A 20,272-nucleotide genomic window follows, 5' to 3' on the forward strand; every position below is an offset into this window, starting at 1 on the left:
GTCGTTCATAAACACATCCCATTCTTTAGGTGCGCATCTGCTAGGAACTGCGTGCGTCTGGGTGACACCGGGGCCGAGCACGGCAAGCGGCTGGGGAGAGCCTGGGGGCCTGGGCAGAGACGTCACCTGTCATGAGGCCTGGTAGGCCGGGCTCACAGGGGGACGTAACTCCAATGGAGGGGCTGACACTGGGGAGAAGGGTCCTCCCCTCTAGCGCCTGAGGGCACCACCAGAGCAGGATCTGACCCATGGTGTCACCGCAGCACAGCCGGGGCCTGGGACAGCTGAGAGACAGATATTGACCTTGTCTCACATCCCAGAGACAGCTGTGTGTGCTGTCCTGGCCCACAGGGTGGGGCCCTTGTTCCTTTAACCTCCGGCTGCAGAGAGAGCATGGAGTGGGGACGCTCGAGCCGCTAGCTCAAGTGGCCATGATGAGACTGGGGGTGCAGCCCCCCCCCACGGATCCTGGGCCCAGCCTTGTGGGGGTTATGAGGACTCTGCCGTGCAGGAGGGAGGAAGGGGAGCCCTCGGGGGCGGCCGGCCTCTGGGTGAAGGGAATGGAAATGAGGACTCAGATCCTGTCACCATCCGATACCACCGGGGCAGTGCAGAAACCAGGAACGTTCCCCACAAGAACAGGACCATCCCCTGCTTACATAGACCTGGCCTCAGAGTGCCTCTGCTGTATCGGGGGGAGGGAGGTGGGGGCCACCTAGTGTGAGAATCACACCAGGACTTGGACGTGAGCTGGGGGGTTAAGTGTGAGGACGCCTGGTATCCGTGCCTCAGTTTCCCAGTACCACAGGGCTGTTGCTGAGACCCAATCATGGATGTTTGTGATGCCCTCAGATACCATGGCGAGAACTCTGGAGAAGAACTAAGACAGAAAACAGGAAATTAGCGATTGCCACGAGCTAATTAAACAACATTTGCAAACCTCTTAGGACACCAAAAATCCAATCCTGTTCTTAAAAAAAGGTAAATTTTATTCAAAACAAAAAGGAAAAAAATACATCTGGAACTTTGGCTTTTGCTAGTTTTTAAAAGAGCAATTCCAAAAATCAAGCACCCAAAATAGCTTCTTGGGGGTTCCGCTTAAAGGTGACAAGCAAACAAAAGCATCTGGGGTTAGCACAGAGGAGTCCACAAGCCAAAATAACTAAATAAACCTGATCATGCCAACCTGGACATTCCCTGTCCCAATGAGTCCTGCTAGGAATGGAAAATACCTGGTTCAACCCTTACACAGTATTGCTGCTTATAGCATGGCTGCTCCTGTCCCTGCAGCCCAGAGATAACAACAGACAAAGGGAAAGTTTCTTTCCCCATTTTAAAAAGTTCTACCTTCCCATTGGCTCTTCTGGTCAGGTGCCCACTTTCTTTTCTTTACTTGGGGGACTTTTTAACCCTTTATAGGTAAAGCAAGTAAAGACCAGCTACCAAGAGGGATTTTACAGCTAACTGCCTGGCTGGGTGTCCATCAAAGGAAGCTACACCTCCCCCCCCCCCCCCGACTTTATTTATCACAGCTCGCTCCTAAGTTTTGGGGGACTGGGAACAGAGTGTTGAAAGGGGCGGTTTGTCCATAACGACACCAGTCAGCCACCGGGACGTGAGCTAACACCGGCTTTGGGATATTGTAGGATGGGAACTTCTGCAGATGTCTGACCACAAGCCGGCCACGGCAAGGAATTGACGTGTCTGATAATAAGTTGAGATCAGTAATGTTGCCGGCACAGAGGCCCGAGGACAGCAACAGCGGGGTTTGTTGCCCGGTGTGCTTTGCATCAATAAACACACCAGGGGTGGAGAAGCAAACAAAGTTTATTTGGGATCCCAAAGCGGTGCTAGGAGACAGGCACGTCTCAGATCAAGCACACCAACAGAAACAGTTTTTCTTCTTTTATACATTTTGCAGTTAAGCCTCACCCCCCCCCTTCCCTTCCCTTCCTCCCCCTCTACCCCTCCCTTCCCTGGTAACAGTTACTAAGCAAATAACAATTACATTTAAGCAGTTAAGTCATTCTTGGCAGCTATAAGCCTAGCTTGTTAGTAACTTCTTTAAACCGTTATCTTGTCCTTTTTCCCTTCAGCCAGAAACATGCAGGCCTCATTATTACCTCTTGATACCGGTGTGAGCAGGGGGTTGCACACAGATAACTGGTTGCTTACATATTCCAATTGCACCTGGCTTTTGAGGTTGATTAGAGTTTAAACATGGAAGAAGTTTGGTTCATATAGGCCCAGTGCAGGAAGGCTTCATTGACACTTTGTGGCCTTCCACCCTCCCGAGTTACCTAGGGTGATGCCTAGTGACACCAACAGTAATATCCTAACCTACCGGAGAAGGGACCCTGACATCGGTAGGGTGAGGAGATATAGATAAGGAGGAGGGGAGAAGCCCCTACTGAATAGGCATTAGGCACAGTGGCATCAGCGTAACATATTATAAAAGTTGCACCGCAGCCTGTGGGCAGGAGGCGAGTGAGATGTAGCGTTTGGGGGGTGCCCGGATCATGGCCATTGGTAATGATGAGGAAGGTGATGGTGATGAGGAAGATAATGACTAACATTTCCGGTTGTTCTGCAAGGGGCAGTGCGAGTATGGGGCGGTTCAGATGGACATTCTGTATTACCGCTGTCCATTGTGCTGGGCTGGAGCGTTTGGGACTCTGCTAAATGTGCTGATCAACGATTACAAACACAGAAGTTTCCTCCAATGTGAGGGCTGCGACAGGCCCCATCGGGGTTCCCAACTGAACAGCAATTTTAATAACACTGGGACGGATCTAGGGCCCAGAACCTGTCAGACCTCCCAGTGATCACTGGGAATTCATAAGCAATCAATAGAATTTAATGTATGATTCATAGCTCGGGCTGCAATGGGCAGGAATCAGGTGCTGCGTGGGCCGTGCAGGGCGGGGGCTCAGGAGAGCAGTTTCACCAGCAGCAGCCCAGTCAGGCCAGGCAGGTAGAGGGCAAAGGAGAATTTCCCCAGAGCCGGGCTGGCCCCACTGGTGGGTGTTTTCTCCGCAGGTTTGGAGATCACCTTTGTGAATGTGAACATGGAGAGGGCAGCAAACAGTGTGATTCCAACTTTAATCTCTTTTGTGGATGCAGTAGCGCAGCCTTTTACAGCAAATGGTGATATCTCTGAACCTGATGGAAAAAATCAGTCTGTTATTAGGCGGGGGCAGCTCTGGTTCCTTCTCTGCCCCCAGAACCTCTGTCTCCACCATCCAGCGGTTCCCACCTCTGCCTCCCGTTCCCACCCGCCCGGTGCTCTCCCTGCTCTCGCTGTAACCGGCCAGGGCAGGGCGGGCGTCTGGTCCCCTCTCGTCTCCCCCACGCCCCTTTCTGCAGCTCCACAAGAGACTGAAGCTGGAGTTTGGAACCAGCTGATCCCCGGGGGCGGCTCCTTCCCCAGCGCCCGGCTCCCCCGGGGAACACTCCCAGGCCAAGGTTGACAGAGTCTTCCTAAAAGTGGGGGGGCCATGAGGCCCTGCCCCCTCCATGGTCCCGCCCCTACCCCTCCTCTTCCCCTCGAGGCCCTGCCCCCCAACCAAGCTGGAAGCCCTTGTAGGGCTGGGGACCCTGGGCCTCTCCACCTGCCCAGGGTGGGGGGACTGAGAACAGCCCCCGGCCCGAGTCCCTGCCCTCTGGGTCCCCTGCCCAGGGCAGATAAAGGGTCCAGAGCACCCCACAGCTGCTCAGGCTCCTCGGACCGGGCTCCAGTTTCCAGCCTGGCTGGGGGGGCAGGAGCTCAGGGAGAAGAGGAAGGGAAGGGGGCCAGGCCCATGGTGAAAAGTGAATGGCCCAGGCGCAGCTTTCACCATCCCCGGGTTCAGTTCAGTTTATTTTATAAGCACCACAAAGCGCTGGGAGTCCTGGACACACACTGAGAACAGGAGCTTCCGCACTGAGCAATAGCTTAGCTCCACCTTAAACATACAGGGAGTGGGGTCTAGTGGTTAGAGCAGCGGGACTGGGATCCAGGACTCCTGGGTTCTCTCCTAAGCTCTGCATCATTGACATAACAACCCTTCCCATGGCAAGAGATGTGTTGTCATAACTCCAGGAGCAGGGCGGCATCACTGGGAGGGAGGAGCTGGTCTGGAAGGAAAAACTTCCAAATTCCTCTCTCCTTCCCTCCGGCCAAAATCCCTCTTGGCGGCTCCCAACCGCCCAAGGGCTCAGCACAGCCCGTGGGTCTGGGAGCCTCTAGGGGTCTGTCTACACTACAGCTTGGGTCAGTATGTCGCTCAGGGGTGTGAAGAAGCCACTTCCTTCAGCGATGTAAGTTACGCCATTCTAAGTGCTGGTGCGCACTTCCCGCTGACATCCCCACTGCCGCTCACGGAGGTGGTTTTATTGTGCCGACAGCAGAGCTCTCGCCTGTCAGCACAGAGCGTCTTCACCAGATGCGGTACAATGGCGCTGCTGTAGCGCTTCTAGTGTAGACTGGCCCTAGGTTTCACCAGCCATGAGATTCCCCAGGGCAGCTCCCGCACTGCGGCCAGCTGGCGGAATTTACCTCTCCGTGCTGTCCCAGCGAAATCGATGCAATAGGTCTCGTCCCCTGTACAAGGGGCGATGTGGCTGTCACAGGGATCGGCGCTCAGAGCAAAGCAGGTGGGGCACTGCAGCCCGTTCAAGGTGGTGCTCCCCTTGGGCACTGAGAACCGAAAGAGAGAGACATGATTACCGGGTGGGTTAAACCTTGGTCTAACCATACGGTGCGCCTGCTGCCCTGCATTGCCCGAGCGTTTAAAGGTCCCTACCCCCACCCGACGGCATCCGTCTGTCACACGGCAAACTCTGAACCTGGCAGCCGATTGGTTCCAGAATTTCTGGGCATTTTCTAGGCACCCAGGGCCAGAAGCCTGCCATCTTTGAGAGAAATTGGATCCCCTCCCCTGCCCACCCACGCACACACACACCCTGACATCTGATCATCCCAGCCACCTCTGCAATTGTCTCAGATCAAACCCCTGGTCGATGGCCCCACTGACACCCCATCTCTGCTCTGCCCAGCGTCCCCGGGGGCGTAACACGGTGACATCCGCAAAGACCGATCTCCCAGACAGAAAGGAGGATAGTGGCGGGGGGGGGGGGAAATAGGGGGGAATGAGGCATATACACAGACCTGATACGAGGGGGGGGATGAGGGAAGGGGGGCATGGTGGGTGCCCTGAATCCATGGCAAGGAAGGGAAGATTGCAATAAAAAATGTTTTCCCCCAATGAATTCTATGAACCTGTTAGACAATCTGCCTGGCTGTGTTATTTTCCCAGCCAATCTCTGGGTGGCTGAAGTCCCCCGTCACCACCACGTCCTGGGCTTTGCATGATTTTGTTAGATGTTTAAAAAAGCCTCACTGACCTCTTCTTCCTAGTTTGCTGGTCTGTAGCCAACCAGACCATGGGTCCCCCTGGGTTTTTCCCCTTTTATCCCTACCCGGAGATTTTCAATGAGTCTGTCTCCTATTCGCATCTCAGCCTCAGAGCAGGTGCAGACACCTTTGCTATCCAAGGCAACCCCTCCTCCCTTTGTCCCTGCCCGCCCGGAGCAAGCTTTGCCCCTCAGAGCCGATATCCCAGCCGTATGTGTTCTCCTCCCACGGCTCTGTGACGCCGGCAATCACTAAGTTGTGATTGTGCACTAATTCAAAAGCTGAAAGCGACAGGAAATCAAATTGTTTTGGGAAATGGCCAAACAGGCGGGTTTGAATTTTTCGCACAAGGGCCCATGGGAATAAACTGGCCAGCGATGAACAGCCCTAGGGCTCCGAACCCGGTTTCCAGCCATCGTAGAATCATAGAAGATATGGGTTGGAAGAGACCTCAGGAGGTATCTAGTCCAACCCCCTGCTCAAAGCAGGACCAATCCCCAACTAAATCATCCCAGCCAGGGCTTTGTCAAGCGGGGCCTTAAAAACCTCTAAGGAAGGAGATTCCACCACCTCCCCAGGGAACCCATTCCAGTGCTTCACCACCCTCCTAGTGAAATAGTGTTTCCTAATATCCAACCTAAACCTCCCGCACTGCAACTTGAGACCATTGCTCCTTGTTCTGTCATCTGCCATCACTGAGAACATCCTAGCTCCATCCTCTTTGGAACCCCCCTTCAGGTAGTTGAAGGCTGCTATCAAATCCCCCCTCACTCTTCTCTTCTGCAGACTAAACAATCCCAGTTCCCTCAGCCTCTCCTTGTAAGTCATGTGCTCCAGCCCCCTGATCATTTTTGTTGCCCTCCGCTGGACTCTCTCCAATTTGTCCACATCCTTTCTGTAGTGGGGGGCACAAAACCGGACACAGTACTCCAGATGTGGACTCACCAGTGTCGAATAGAGGGGAATAATCACTTCCCTCGATCTGCTGGCAATGCTCCTACTAATACAGCCCAATATGCCGTTGGCCTTCTTGGCAACAAGGGCACACTGCTGACTCATATCCGGCTTCTCGTCCACTGTAATCCCCATGTCCTTTTCTGCAGAACTGCCACTTAGCCAGTTGGTCCCCAGCCTGTATCAGTGCATGGGATTCTTCCATCCTAAGTGCAGGACTCTGCACTTGTCCTTGTTGAACCTCATCAGATTTCTTTTGGCCCAATCCTCCAATTTGTCTAGGTCACTCTGGACCCTGTCCACCTCTCCCCCAGGCTTGTCATCTGAGAACTTGCTGAGGGTGCAAACCATCCCATCATCCAGATCATTAATGAAGATGTTAAACAAAACCGGCCCCAGGACCGACCCCTGGGGCACTCCACTTGATACTAGCTGCCAGCTAAACATGGAGCCGTTTATTACTACCCGTTGAGCCCGACGATCTAGCCAGCTTTCTATCCACCTTATAGTCCATTAATCAAGCCCATACTTCTTTAACTTGCTGGCAAGAATACTGTGGGAGACCGTATCAAAATCTTTGCTAAAGTCAAGATATATCACGTCCACTGCTTTTCCCATATTCACAGAGCCAGTTATCTCATCATAGAAGGCAATCAGGTTGGTCAGGCATGACTTGCCCTTGGTGAACCCATGTTGACTGTTCCTAATCACCTTCCTCTCCTCCAAGTGCTTCAAAATGGATTCCTTGAGGCCCTGCTCCATGATTTTTCCAGGGACTGAGGTGAGGCTGACCGGTCTGTAGTTCCCTGGGCTCTCCTTCTTCCCTTTTTTAAAGATGGGCACTATATTTGCCTTTTTCCAATCATCTGGGATCTCCTCCGATTGCCACGAGTTTTCAAAGATAATGGCCAATGGCTCTGCAATCACATCAGCCAATTCCCTCAGCTCCCTCGGATGCATTACATCTGGACTCATGGACTTGTGCATGTCCTGCTTTTCTAAATAGTCCTTAACTTGTTCTTTCACCACTGAGGGCTGCTCACCTCCTCCCCATACTGTGCTGCCCAGTGCAGCAGTCTGGGAGCTGCCTTTGTCTGTGAAGACCAAGGCAGAAAAAGCATTGAGTACTTCAGCTTTTTCCACATCTTCTGTCACTGGTTGCCTCCCCCATTCAGTAAGGGGCCCACACTTTCCCTGAGCCCCTTCTTGTTGCTAACCTACCTATAGAAACCCTTCTTGTTACCCTTCACATCCCTTGCTAGCTGCAACTCCAATTGTGATTTGGCCTTCCTGATTACACCCCTGCTTGCTCAAGCAATATTTTATATTCCTCCCTAGTCATCTGTGCAAGTTTCCACTTCTTGTAAGCTTCCTTTTTGTGTTTAAGCTCACCAAAGATTTCACTGTTAAGCCAAGCTGGTCACCTGCCATATTTGCTATTCTTTCTGCACATCGGGATGGTTTGTTCCTGCGCCCTCAATAAGGCTTCTTTAAAATACAGCGAGGACTAGCCTGTCTCCCAACTAAAACCTCTCCAGCACATCATCTAGGATCTACCATCTATCCTGGAGGACGATCCCTCACTCTCCCAGACCTTGGGAGACAGGCCAGTCCTCGCTTACAGACAGTCCCCCAACCTGAAGCAAATACTCAACAGCAACTACACACCACACCACAGAAACACTAACCCAGGAACCAAACCCTGCAACAAACCCTGGTGCCAACTCTGTCTGCATATCTATTCAAGGGACACCATCATAGCACCTAACCACATCAGCCACATTATCAGGGGCTCGTTCACCTGCACATCTACCAATGTGATATATGCCATCGTGTGCCAGCAATGCCCCTCTGCCATGTACATTGGCCAAACCGGACAGTCTCTATGCAAAAGAATTAATGGACACAAATCAGACATCAAGAATTGTAACATTCAAAAACCAGTAGGAGAACACTTCAGTCTCCCTGGACACTCAATAACAGACTTAAAAGTCTTCAAAAAAACTTCAAAAACAGACTCCAATGAGAAACTGCAGAACTGGAATTAATTTGCAAACTTGACACCATCAAATTAGGCCTGAATAAAGACTGGGAGTGTATGGGTCACTACAAAAACTAATTTTCCCTCTGTTGATACTCACACCTTCTAAGATGCCACAAGGACTCCTCGTTGTTCACACCTTCTTGTCAACTGTTGGGAATGGGCCACATCCACCCTGATTGAATTGGCCTCATTAACATTGACCCCCCCCCCCCACTTGGTAAGGCAACTTCCATCTTTTCATGTGCTGTATATTTATACCTGCCTACTGTATTTTTCACTCCATACGTCTGATGAAGTGAGTTCTAGCCCACAAAAGCGTATTCCCAAATAAATGTGTTAGTCTCTAAGCTGCCACAAGGACTCCTCGTTGTTTTAACTATGTACCTGTATTTCAAATGTTTGCTCCTGTGGAAACACTTTTTAGTGTGTTTAGCCAGCACATTGTGAAGGAACTATTCAAGATGAATGGCCCATCAAAGAACACTGAGCTCACAATGGAAGACACTATCTACACTTGTCAAGGCTGATTCCCCACTCTGACATGTCGAGTGCAGAAGGTGGGGCCCACAAGGACTCCAAAAATTAATACTGGCCGTTCCAGGCTGGTAAGGCTGTCACTACCCAAATGAAAACTGCCTTTTGCCAATCCAATTTTTTCTAAGGCCCCTCGGCTTTTCCACCCCTCCCTCGGGGCAGCCGAGAAAGAAAACAAAAGAAAAGGGAAGGGAAGCTGTTGTACCAGCTGATTAATATATGCACAGCCTCTTTACCTCCTAAGTCACAGAAATCTAATCATGTTCTTAAATAGGGTAAATTTTATTGAAAAAAGAACGAAAACATCTGAAAACTCAGGCTGTTAGAGATTAAACACCAAAAATGACTTTCTTGGGGTCCAGCTTAAAGGTTACAAGCAAACAAACCAAACCAACAGCACCTGGGGTTAACACAGAGGAATCCACAAGCCCAAACTGAAGAATTAAATCTGATCGCGTCTAACTAGACATTCCTGATCTATTTACATATCTGGGGTTTCAAAGGAGTAGTTTCTAGGTATGATGCTGATGATTTTTATACCTGGCCCGAGCTTACAGCATACCTTGCTGCTCTATCTCTCAGCTGAAAGAACAACAACAGACAGATAAAGGGGGAGTTTTTTCTCAATTTTAAAAAGTTCCAGCCTTCCCATTGTCTCTTTTGGCCAGGTGTCCACTCACTTCCTTTTATCTATGCAAGCAGTGAGCAGTGAGACTATTTAACCCTTTACAGGTAAAACAAGTAGAGAACAGCTACTAAGAGGGATTTTATAGCTAACTGACTGGCTGGGTGTTCATAAAAGGGAGCTTCCTCCCCCCCCCCACCCCCCCACCCCATTTATCACAACACTTAATGGACTTTCCTGTGAAAAAGTATGGGCATGGCCTCTACTGTGACTAAGTGAGCCATGCATGGACATGTGACTTGCCCATGTGACTCCAAACACCATCTTGTTACCTGTATTTTTCCACAAACTAAAACAATGGGTTTCCCTTCACTTGGCAGAAGCTATAAAAGGCCCTGGAAACATTCTCCATTTTGCTTCTTTCCTGCTCAAACCTCTGGACTATGAACTTACACTAATGGGAGCATCTAACCAAGAGACAAAGGACCTTCCAATGATTTTGAAGGAACCAGAGACTTATTAAGCCAGTAGTTTATTCCATCACTGCTATCCAAGAACTTTGAAATTATTGTATGTAATTGATTCCTTTCACCATTTTATCTCTCATCTTTCTTCCTTCCTTGTTATAAATTAACCTTTAGATTAGGGCTGTCAATTAATTGCAGTGAACTCATGTGATTAACTCAAAAAAATTAATCACAATTTTAAAAAATAATCGTGATTCATCGCAGTTTTAACAGCCCTGTTAAACAATAGAATACCAATTGAACTTTATTAAATATTTTGGATGTTTTTCTACATTTTCATATATACAGCAGACCCTCACTAGAACGCGCACCTATATAGAGCGAATTCTTTTAGAATGCGGTCGCGGCCATGGCTCCCAAATGTAAATATTTACACTGGTAGTCATGGTAACGCGGTCCCCGCTATAATGCGGTCCCCATGTCAATGCGATACTGCGCATGGATCCCGATTCCTGCGTTCTAGCGGGGGTCCGGTGTATTGTATTCTGTGTTATAACTGAAATCAAAGTGTATATTATTTTTAATTACAAATATTTGCACTGTAAAAATGATAAACAAAAGAAATCATATTTTTCAATTCACCTCATACAAGTGCTGTGGTGCAATCTCTTTATCGTGAAAGTGCAACTCACAAATGTTGAAATTTTTTTGTTACATAACTGCACTCAAAACAAAACAATGTAAAACTTCAGAGCCTACAAGTGCACTCAGTCCTACTTCTTGTTCAGCCAGTTGCTAAAACAAACAAGTTTCTTTATGTTTACGGGAGATAATGCTGCCTGCTTGTTGTTTACAATGTCATCAGAAAGTGAGAAGAGGTGTTCGCATCGCACTTTTGTAGCCGGCATTGCAAGGTATTTACTTGCCAGATATGCTAAATATTTGTATGGCCCTTCATGCTTCAGCCACCATTCCAGAGGACATGCTTCCATGCTGATGACACTTGTTAAAATAACGTGTTAATTAAATTTGTCACTGAACTCCTTGGGAGAGAATTGTATGTCCCCTGTTCTGTTTTACTTACATTCTGCCATATATTTCATGTCGGAGCAGTCTCGGATGATGACTCAGCACATGTTGTTCATTTCAAGAACACTTTCACTGCAGATTTTACAAAACGCAAGGAAGGTACCAGTGTGAGATTTCTAAGGATAGCTACAGCACTCGACCCAAGGTTTAAGAATCTAAAGTGCCGTCCAAAATCTGAGAGGGACGAGGTGTGGACCATGCTTTCAGATGTCTTAAAAGAGCAACACTCCAATGTGGAAACAACAGAGATCGAACCGCCAAAAAAGAAAATCAACCTTCTGCTGGTGGCATCTGACTCAGATACTGAAAATATGTGTCACTCTGCACTGCTTGGATTGTTATCAAGCGGAACCCATCATAAGCATGGACGTTGTGAACAAGAAGTGGGCAGCATTATCTCCTGCAAATTTAAACAAATTTGTGTGTCTGAGTGATTGGCTGAACAAGAAATAGGACTGAGTGGACTTGTAGGCTCTAAAGTTTTATATTGTTTTGTTTTTTAATGCAGGGTTTTTTGTACATAATTCTACATTTGTAAGTTCAGCTTTCATGATAAAGAGATTGCACGAGAGTACTTGTATTAGGTGAACTGAAAAATAACACTGGTCTACAATTTTTGAGAAGTCGTCTGCTTCAGAGATAAAATGTGCTATTTATTATGTATTTTGATGTGCTGAATTCAAATATGACAATTAAAACAACTGATTGGCTACTGTTTCTAAGATATTTAAGTTTTTACATTTTATGTCTATGTATATTGTGTAGATAGTAGAGTTTTAATCATAAATTGTAAACCTTGGTCTTTTCATGTGTTTATGGTTGCTTTACATGATAATATTTCACCTGTCCTGTTTATGTAACACTTTAAAAATCAGCAAAAGGGTTATATAAATAAAATTTATTATGAAACAAAAGGCAAAAAACTATTCTGTACATAGTTTAGTCCTATTCAGTGTCTACTCAGCGCTTCTTGGCTTGTCTCTTGTATTCATTAAATGGAGCATCTCTTGTCACTGTCCAGCAATAGTCTGCAAGCATTGATGGGCTCCATTTGCCCTGATAGCGTTTCTCCATTGTTGCAATGTCCTGGTGAAATCGCTCGCCGTGCTCGTCGCTCACTCCTCCGCAGTTCGGTGGAAAAAAATCTAGATGAGAGTGCAAAAAAAGTATCTTTAGTGACATGTTGCAACCAAGGCTTTTGTATGCCTTGAGGAGGTTTTCCACCAACAACCTGTAGTTGTTTGCCTTGTTGTTTCCGAGAAAATTTATTGCCACTAACTGGAAGGCTTTCCATGCCGTCTTTTCCTTGCCATGCAGTGCATGGTCAAATGCATCATCTCGAAGAAGTTCACAAATCTGAGGACCAACAAAGACACCTTCCTTTATCTTAGTTTCACTTAACCTTGGAAATTTTCCACGGAGGTACTTGAAAGCTGCTTGTGTTTTGTCAATGGCCTTGACAAAGTTCTTCATCAGACCCAGCTTGATGTGTAAGGGTGGTAAGAAAATCTTCCTTGATTCAACAACTGGTGGATGCCGAACACTTTTCCTCCCAGGCTCCAATGACTGTCGGAGTGGCCAATCTTTCTTGATGTAGTGGGAATCTCTTGCACGACTATCCCATTCGCAGAGAAAACAGCAGTACTTTGTGTATCCAGTCTGCAGATCAAGCAAGAGAGCAACAACCTTCAAATCGCCACAAAGCTGCCACTGATGTTGGTCATAGTCTATGCACCTCAAAAGTTGTTTCATGTTGTCATAGGTTTCCTTCATATGGACTGCATGACCAACTGGAATTGATGGCAAAACATTGCCATTATGCAGTAAAACAGCTTTAAGACTCGTCTTCGATGAATCAATGAACAGTCTCCACTCATCTGGATCGTGAACGATGTTGAGGGCTGCCATCACACCATTGATGGTGTTGCAGGCTACAAGATCACCTTCCATGAAGAAGAATGGGACAAGATCCTTTTGACGGTCACGGAACATGGAAACCCTAACATCACCTGCCAGGAGATTCCACTGCTGTAGTCTGGAGCCCAACAGCTCTGCCTTACTCTTGGGTAGTTCCAATTCCCTGACAAGGTCATTCAGTTCACCTTGTGTTATGAGGTGCGGTTCAGAGGAGGAGGATGGGAGAAAATGTGGGTCCTGTGACATTGATGGTTCAGGACCAGAAGTTTCATCCTCTTCCTCTTCCTCGTCTGACTCAAGTGAGAATGATTCTGGTGCATCAGGAACCGGCAGTCCTTCTCCGTGGGGTACTGGGCGTATAGCTGATGGAATGTTTGGATAATGCACAGTCCACTTTTTCTTCTTTGACACACCTTTCCCAACTGGAGGCACCATGCAGAAGTAACAATTGCTGGTATGATCTGTTGGCTCTCTCCAAATCATTGGCACTGCAAAAGGCATAGATTTCCTTTTCCTGTTCAACCACTGGTGAAGATTTGTTGCACAAGTGTTGCAGCATATGTGTGGGGCCCACCTCTTGTCCTGATCTCCAATTTTGCAGCCAAAATAAAGGTGATAGGCTTTCTTAACCATAGTGGTTATACTGCGCTTTTGTGATGCAAAAGTCACTTCACCACAAACATAGCAGAAGTTATCTGCACTGTTCACACAAGTACGAGGCATCTCTGCTCACTTTGGCTAAACAGAAATGTGTCCCTTTGCAAAATCAAACACTGACAAATAAGAGAGCACGACACTGTATGATTTCTAGAGCTGATATAGGGCAATTTGTTCAGCAGAGTGATGTAAGCTTCGTTATGATTGCATCATCCATGACTTCTAGGAATAACATGATGCAATTCATATCATGTATGACGCAATACCAGCTTCAGATTGCATCATTCATTGTTTTGCCTAAAAAGCAAGTACTGTCCAAACCCAGTCATAGATTTATTCATAGATCCAGTCAAAGATGTAGTTTAGTCATTTCTGGTTTAAATTGAGATCCCTTCCCTTTATAACTCACTTATCCTCCGCCATTCCCAAGTCAAGGGTCGTATATACTGACCCAATAGCATATCTTGAAAACTAGAGCCAATCAACAATTTTAAGCATCATTTTCGTTCTCAGTGACCCAGAATTAGTAAAGTTTGACTACATTTATTTCAGAAGCATTTTGGCTGTAGAGCAGTGTAATATTTCTTTTGGTATTTTTACAGTGCAAATACTTGTAATCAAAAATAAATATAAACTGAGCACTATACACTTTGTATTCTGTGTTATTATTGAAATAAATATATTTGAAAATGTAGAAAACACCCAAAAATTTTAAATAAATGATATTCTATTATTGTTTAACAGTGTGATTAATTGCAATTAATTTTTTAATCACTTGACAGCCCTGCTTTAGATTTTAGATACTAAAGGATTGGCACCAGCATGACTATTGTGTAAGATCTGAGTTATATAGTGACCTGGGTATGTGGCTGGCCCTTTGGGATCAGAAGAACCTTTTTGTTTGATAAAATTGGTTTTAAATAAACACTCATCTTTAAGTCTATTGTTTTTGGTGGTGATACAAGGACTGGAGGGCCTAAGGAGGCTGCATTGCTGACTTCTTGTTAGCTGGTGTGGTGAGACAGAAGTTTACGTTGGTTGCTGGTTTGGTATCTCTCATGGAAGAATAACCACCAGTTTTGGGGGGTGTCTGCCCTTTTCCCCAGCAGCCTGTCCTGAATTTGGTATTCTCTGTTGTGACCCACTGAGGCATGGTGACAAACACCCCAGCTCACCGCTGTCTAATTGTTTGGATGAACAAGCCCTTAAAGGGGGCCAGTAAAACAGATCCATACCCTACCTTCCGGTACAGCCGAGTTACAGTTATTGTCTGTGTTGCACCATGTGGTGTTGATCCGCAGATACGTGCCATTCCCAAGAGTGATAGTGACGGGGTCTTTTACGCCCAAATTATAGTCAACTATACAGTGACTGGCGAAGCCCGTGGTCTTTTCCCCAACTGTTGTAAAGAAAGAAAACAAAGAACGGAACTGAGAGGCTGGGAGGGGAACCTCGAGGAGGAGCAGGGAGGCTATTTTACCTCCATGTCTGGCCCTGGGGTGACGCTGCTGGGAGCCTGTGCCCAGTTCTGGGCCCCACCATTCAGGAAGGAGGTTGGTCAGTGGTAGGGTGACCAGACAGCAAATGTGAAAAATCAGGACAGGGGTTGGGGGATAATAGGAGCCTATATAAGAAAAAAAACCCAAAATCGGGACTGTCTCTATAAAATCAGGACATCCGGTCACCGTAGTCAGGGGTCAGAGAAGAGCCGTGAGGACGATTGAAGGGTTAGAAAACCTGCCTTAGCGCGAGAGACGCCAGGAGCTCGATCCATGGAGCTGAACACAGAGACGGTTTGGGGGTGACGTGATCCCCGTCTGCCAGAACCTACCCGGGGAACAAACATTTACTGACGGGCTCCTCAGTCGGCCGGCGGACAGTCGGATGCCATCCAGCGGCTGGGAGCTGGAGCCGGACAGACTCAGACTGGGAATAAGGGGAACGTTTTTCACAGGGAGGGTCATTAACCACTGGGACAATCTCCCACGGGCCGTGGTGGATTCTCCATCAGGGACAATGTGTAAAGCCAGACGGGAGGTGTCTCTCCCAGCTCTGCCCTAGGGGTGATCTGGGGCAGGTCTCTGGCCTGTGCTGAGCTGGGGGTCAGACGAGAGGATCACAACGGTCCCTGTGGCCTGGTGGCAGTGTCTGCACTGCCGAGTGAACCCGGGTTAGCCACGCCCTGGGGTGAGCGTCCGCACTGCGACGCCTCCCAGGGGTTAGAACCACCCGGACACCGCCAGGCCGGTGCTGCACTAACCCTGGGGCAGCGCTAGGCCTTTGGGGACATGTCCCAGGGCTCCTAGCGCTGCCCTGAGCTGGGCCGTTCTCTGCCGTGAGTCTCTGTGACGGGGTCTCTGCTGAGAGCCGGGTAGAGCCGGAGCCGGCTGCAGGGACTGTGGGGTTTAAAACATCACCAAGGGGTATATAAACCGGCAGGTGATTTCAATGCAGCAGAATGGAGTAGGCAGGAGAGCAGGAAAACATGGCCCTGAAGGAATTATGGGAAGACATTGGAGGACTATGGGCAACTGTGTGAAATAACCTAGTTTACAGCTGCATCCCCACTGCAAAGTTAAAGTGGAACCCAGGTCTAAGCTACACCTTGAACTGCACAGCCGGCCTGAGCTCACAGCTCGTATCCTCTGAGGTTAAAGCGTTTGTGGGTGATAATAGGGGACGGTGGTGGGGGATTAGAGCTAAACCTCGGATCATCTGCCGTGAAGCCGTACCCTGAGTGGGTGGAAGTTTTAATAAACCCATTTGTCACTATGCTGGGAACATTTCCTGAGTGTGGTGAGAGAGAGAGAGAGAGAGAGAGAGAGAGATGGGTGTATGTAGATAGATAGATAGATAGATAGATAGATAGATAGATAGATAGATAGATAGATAGATAGATAGAGGGGGTGGATGGGGATAGATAGTGGGGGTGGATGGGGAGAGATAGATAGATAGATAGATAGATAGATAGATAGATAGATAGATAGATAGAGGGGGTGGATGGGGAGAGATAGTGGGGGTGGATGGGGAGAGATAGATAGATAGATAGATAGATAGATAGATAGATAGATAGATAGATAGATAGATAGATAGGGTATATGGGGATAGATAGATAGATAGATAGATAGATAGATAGATAGATAGATAGATAGATAGATAGGGTATATGGGGATAGATAGATAGATAGATAGATAGATAGATAGATAGATAGATAGATAGATAGATAGATAGATAGATAGGGTATATGGGGATAGATAGATAGATAGATAGATAGATAGATAGATAGATAGATAGATAGATAGATAGATAGATAGATAGGGTATATGGGGATAGATAGATAGATAGATAGATAGATAGATAGATAGATAGATAGATAGATAGATGGGGTATATGGGGATAGATAGATAGATAGATAGATAGATAGATAGATAGATAGATAGATAGATAGATAGATAGATAGATAGGGTATATGGGGATAGATAGATAGATAGATAGATAGATAGATAGATAGATAGATAGATAGATAGATAGATAGATAGATAGATAGATAGGGTATATGGGGATAGATAGATAGATAGATAGATAGATAGATAGATAGATAGATAGATAGATAGATAGATAGATAGATAGATAGATAGATAGATAGAGGGGGTGGATGGGGACAGATAGATAGATAGATAGATAGATAGACTATGTTAAAACTGCGCTATGCATCCTTCTTACAGGGTAAATGGAGGAATCTTAAATCTCTTTAATTCAATGGGAGGATGAACAAAACCAGGTCTGTAACTGAGGTTTTCGATTTCAAAAGGGCAAACGTTGAGAAATGAAGGGAACTAGTGAAATCCGCTGGCCTGAAGAGCTCAGGGAGTTGAACATGGAGAGGGTTTGGAATCTCTTTAAGTCAAAAGGGCAAAAACCATCTTGAATTTGCATCCCAAGCAAGGGGAAAAACAGGTGACTAACAGCTCAGACAGGACATTGGGTGCAAGCCAGCAGTGTACAAGGGATCTCAGCGCCAATTTCCTGTGTTTAACATGATTCAGAACGGCCATTTTCATTTCGCTTTTTGACCTCCGTTGTGGAGAAGGAAACTCCATGAATAAAAATAAATAAATAAAGCACAAGGGTTGAAATCCTTGCTGCCTTGAAGTCAAAGGGAGATTTGCAACTGACTCCAGAAGGCAAGAAACACCATGACGTTGCCTGAATAAATGAAGCGTCGAGCACAGACTGAGTGTTCTGTGCCGGGTGAATGTGCTTTGTTGATGGACTGTTTGGGGTTGGCCTTAGCGATGAGGATGATGACAGACTGCAGAGTAGGATGTGCCTGGGTTGACAGCAATGTCACCTACCCAATGTAATTTCTTCTGCCACGGAGAGGCAGCCACCTGTAGCCTTGTCTACTCTGCAGGTCCCTTGAGCAGTACGGCAGGCGTCTGCTGAACCAGCGCAGGTTTTGCATGTCAAGGTTGATGCTGGAGAAAGAACAAGAACAAGTGTTTCCTTCTTACTGTGGCGTAATAGTGTCCCCTCCCTTAGCCCCAATCTTCCCCCTCTGCTCCAAACTAGCCGTGGGGTTAATGGACCCAATTTCCTCAGCGACACTCAGCAATTACACACTTTCAGCCCCTGGGCCAGTGGTACCCAGGGGGTCGGACTGGGAACAGGTGAAGGGGATGGTGCTCTTCCCAAGCTCCGCCCACAAAATAAACTCCGCCCACCCCAGATGTGGCTCCCATTGTGCAGGTATTCAAAGTACTGGAGAGTCGCTCGCTTCGCAGCCTGTGTTTGCTGAGTCCATTGCACGGCCCGGGGCTCCAGGCAGCCCCCCATGGCCCTCACAGACTCCTCACATGCCCCTCCCATCCCCTTCCATTGCAGGGATGCCTGGCTAGTCCCCCACCTCCTACTCCCATGCCAGGGGCTCTGTGTGCCCCCCAATCCCCATCCCCCATACCAGGGTCCCCCATTCTCCCCCCACCCTGCCACAGCTGTTGTGTACCCTCCATTCTCCCCCCCGCCATCATCACCCGTCTTTCTGTCTGGGAGATCAGCTGCTCAGGGAGTAACATGTTAAGCTCCATGGGGACGCTGGGCTGGCTGGGTTGATGTGCTGGAAGGTGTCATTGTCACCACCAACCGACTCTGATCTACACACAATTACAGAGGGGGCTGAAAGTGTGGCTGGGTTGGCCAGACCCAATGGCTCCGTGTGTCCCTGATTTCCCTCTTCCGGTTCTCTCATCTTGCCCCAAATCAATAGGGTTCTGCCCAGTGATGCCTGATTATTGGAATTGGTCGGATGCAGGATTCAGACGTTAGCATGTTGCACAGAAGCAGAGAAGTGCCATTGAGGTGAAAGCAGCCAGGCTCTCTGGGCTGGCAGCCGGCCAGTGGAGGGGTCTGACAGAAAGGTTTGGGGTGCAGAAGCCAGCTGTCTTGCCCATAGCCACGTGGGGATTGATCCCTATTGGGAAGGCTCTCTGATGGACAGGTCCCTCCGTTTTATAGCCTGTTTACATGGCCCCGAGCCTCTGGGACATAAAGGTGGCTTAAGGTAAAGCCAACTTAGCACACATCCCTCTGGATCATCCCAGCCGTTCGCAATCTGTGGGGAATGGGAAGGATGGAAATTGCCAGGAAAAAAATAGAACAAAAGGACATTCATTGTCCCTTGTTCCCCAAATCCGCCCACCCCCACCCCCATCTTGAGAAGCTTTTGCCAGGGTTTATTCCACTTTGGATTAGTTTAAATTCAACTCTCAGCCATTGGATCTCATTCTGTCTTTGTTTCCTAGGTTGGAGAGCCCTCTGCTACCGGAAATTGTAGGTGCGATTCCAGGTTACACTCAATCCCCAAGCAGTGTCATTTACTCCTATATTAAGTCCCCTTTCTGCTGCCAAAGCAGTGCAGAGGGGCCTTTGTGGAAATAAGAATTCAGGGCAGTATCCAGTAACGGTGTCCCTCAGGCCTGGTCTACACTAAACAGCTAGGGTGATATGGCTGTGGCGCTCAGGGTGGGGGGGGTATGAAAATCCACACCCTGAGCACCACAGCTAGACCAGTCTAACCCCTGGAGTAGGTGCAGGTCGACGAGTGAATGCTTCCCTGGGCTCGACTACCATCACTCGGGGAGGTGAGTTCCTAGAAGGATGGAAAACCCCGTCCATTGGGACAGGCAACGCCTTCACTACGGGGCTCTGCCAGCCCAGCTACAGCGCTGTGGCTAAGCGGCTACAGTAACCATAGTGTAGACAAGGCTCTGTACCCCACACAGAGCTAATCCCCCCTCCCTGCACATGCTGGATGTTCCCCTGATTGGGGATCTGTGGGGTATAAAGTGTCCAAGTCCAGGGGGGGTTACATGGCCACAGCAGCGGATGACTCACCTTGTGCACTCGTAGCTAGGAGAGCAGGGAGAAGGCAGAGGATGAAGGAAACCATCCTGGTGCTGGGAGACCCACGGGGCTGGGCTCGGAGCTGAACAGAGCTTCTCACGACTGACACGGCGAGCTCTGCCAGGGGGGAGGAGGAGAGAGTCAAGACCGAAATGAGGAAGGAAAGGGTGGAGCACCAGGCAACAGAG

The 20,272-nt window shown here is 48.1% G+C and overlaps 1 protein-coding gene across 1 annotated transcript; it reads right to left on the minus strand.

The window, feature by feature from the left end:
- Window positions 1-1,816: 1,816 nt before the first annotated feature.
- On the minus strand, window positions 1,817-20,188 carry LOC135892535 (phospholipase A2 inhibitor and Ly6/PLAUR domain-containing protein-like). The gene is made up of 5 exons (XM_065420329.1): window positions 20,076-20,188; window positions 18,038-18,160; window positions 14,923-15,081; window positions 4,538-4,678; window positions 1,817-3,162 (listed from the first exon to the last, which is right to left on the minus strand). Exons 1-5 carry the CDS (start codon window positions 20,128-20,130, stop codon window positions 2,930-2,932), a joined length of 711 nt encoding a protein of 236 aa, XP_065276401.1. The 5' UTR covers window positions 20,131-20,188; the 3' UTR covers window positions 1,817-2,929.
- Between the last annotated feature and the right edge of the window lie 84 nt (window positions 20,189-20,272).

The sequence above is a fragment of the Emys orbicularis genome, chromosome 20 (assembly GCF_028017835.1).
Source record: "Emys orbicularis isolate rEmyOrb1 chromosome 20, rEmyOrb1.hap1, whole genome shotgun sequence".
Classification (NCBI taxonomy): Eukaryota; Metazoa; Chordata; order Testudines; family Emydidae; genus Emys; species Emys orbicularis.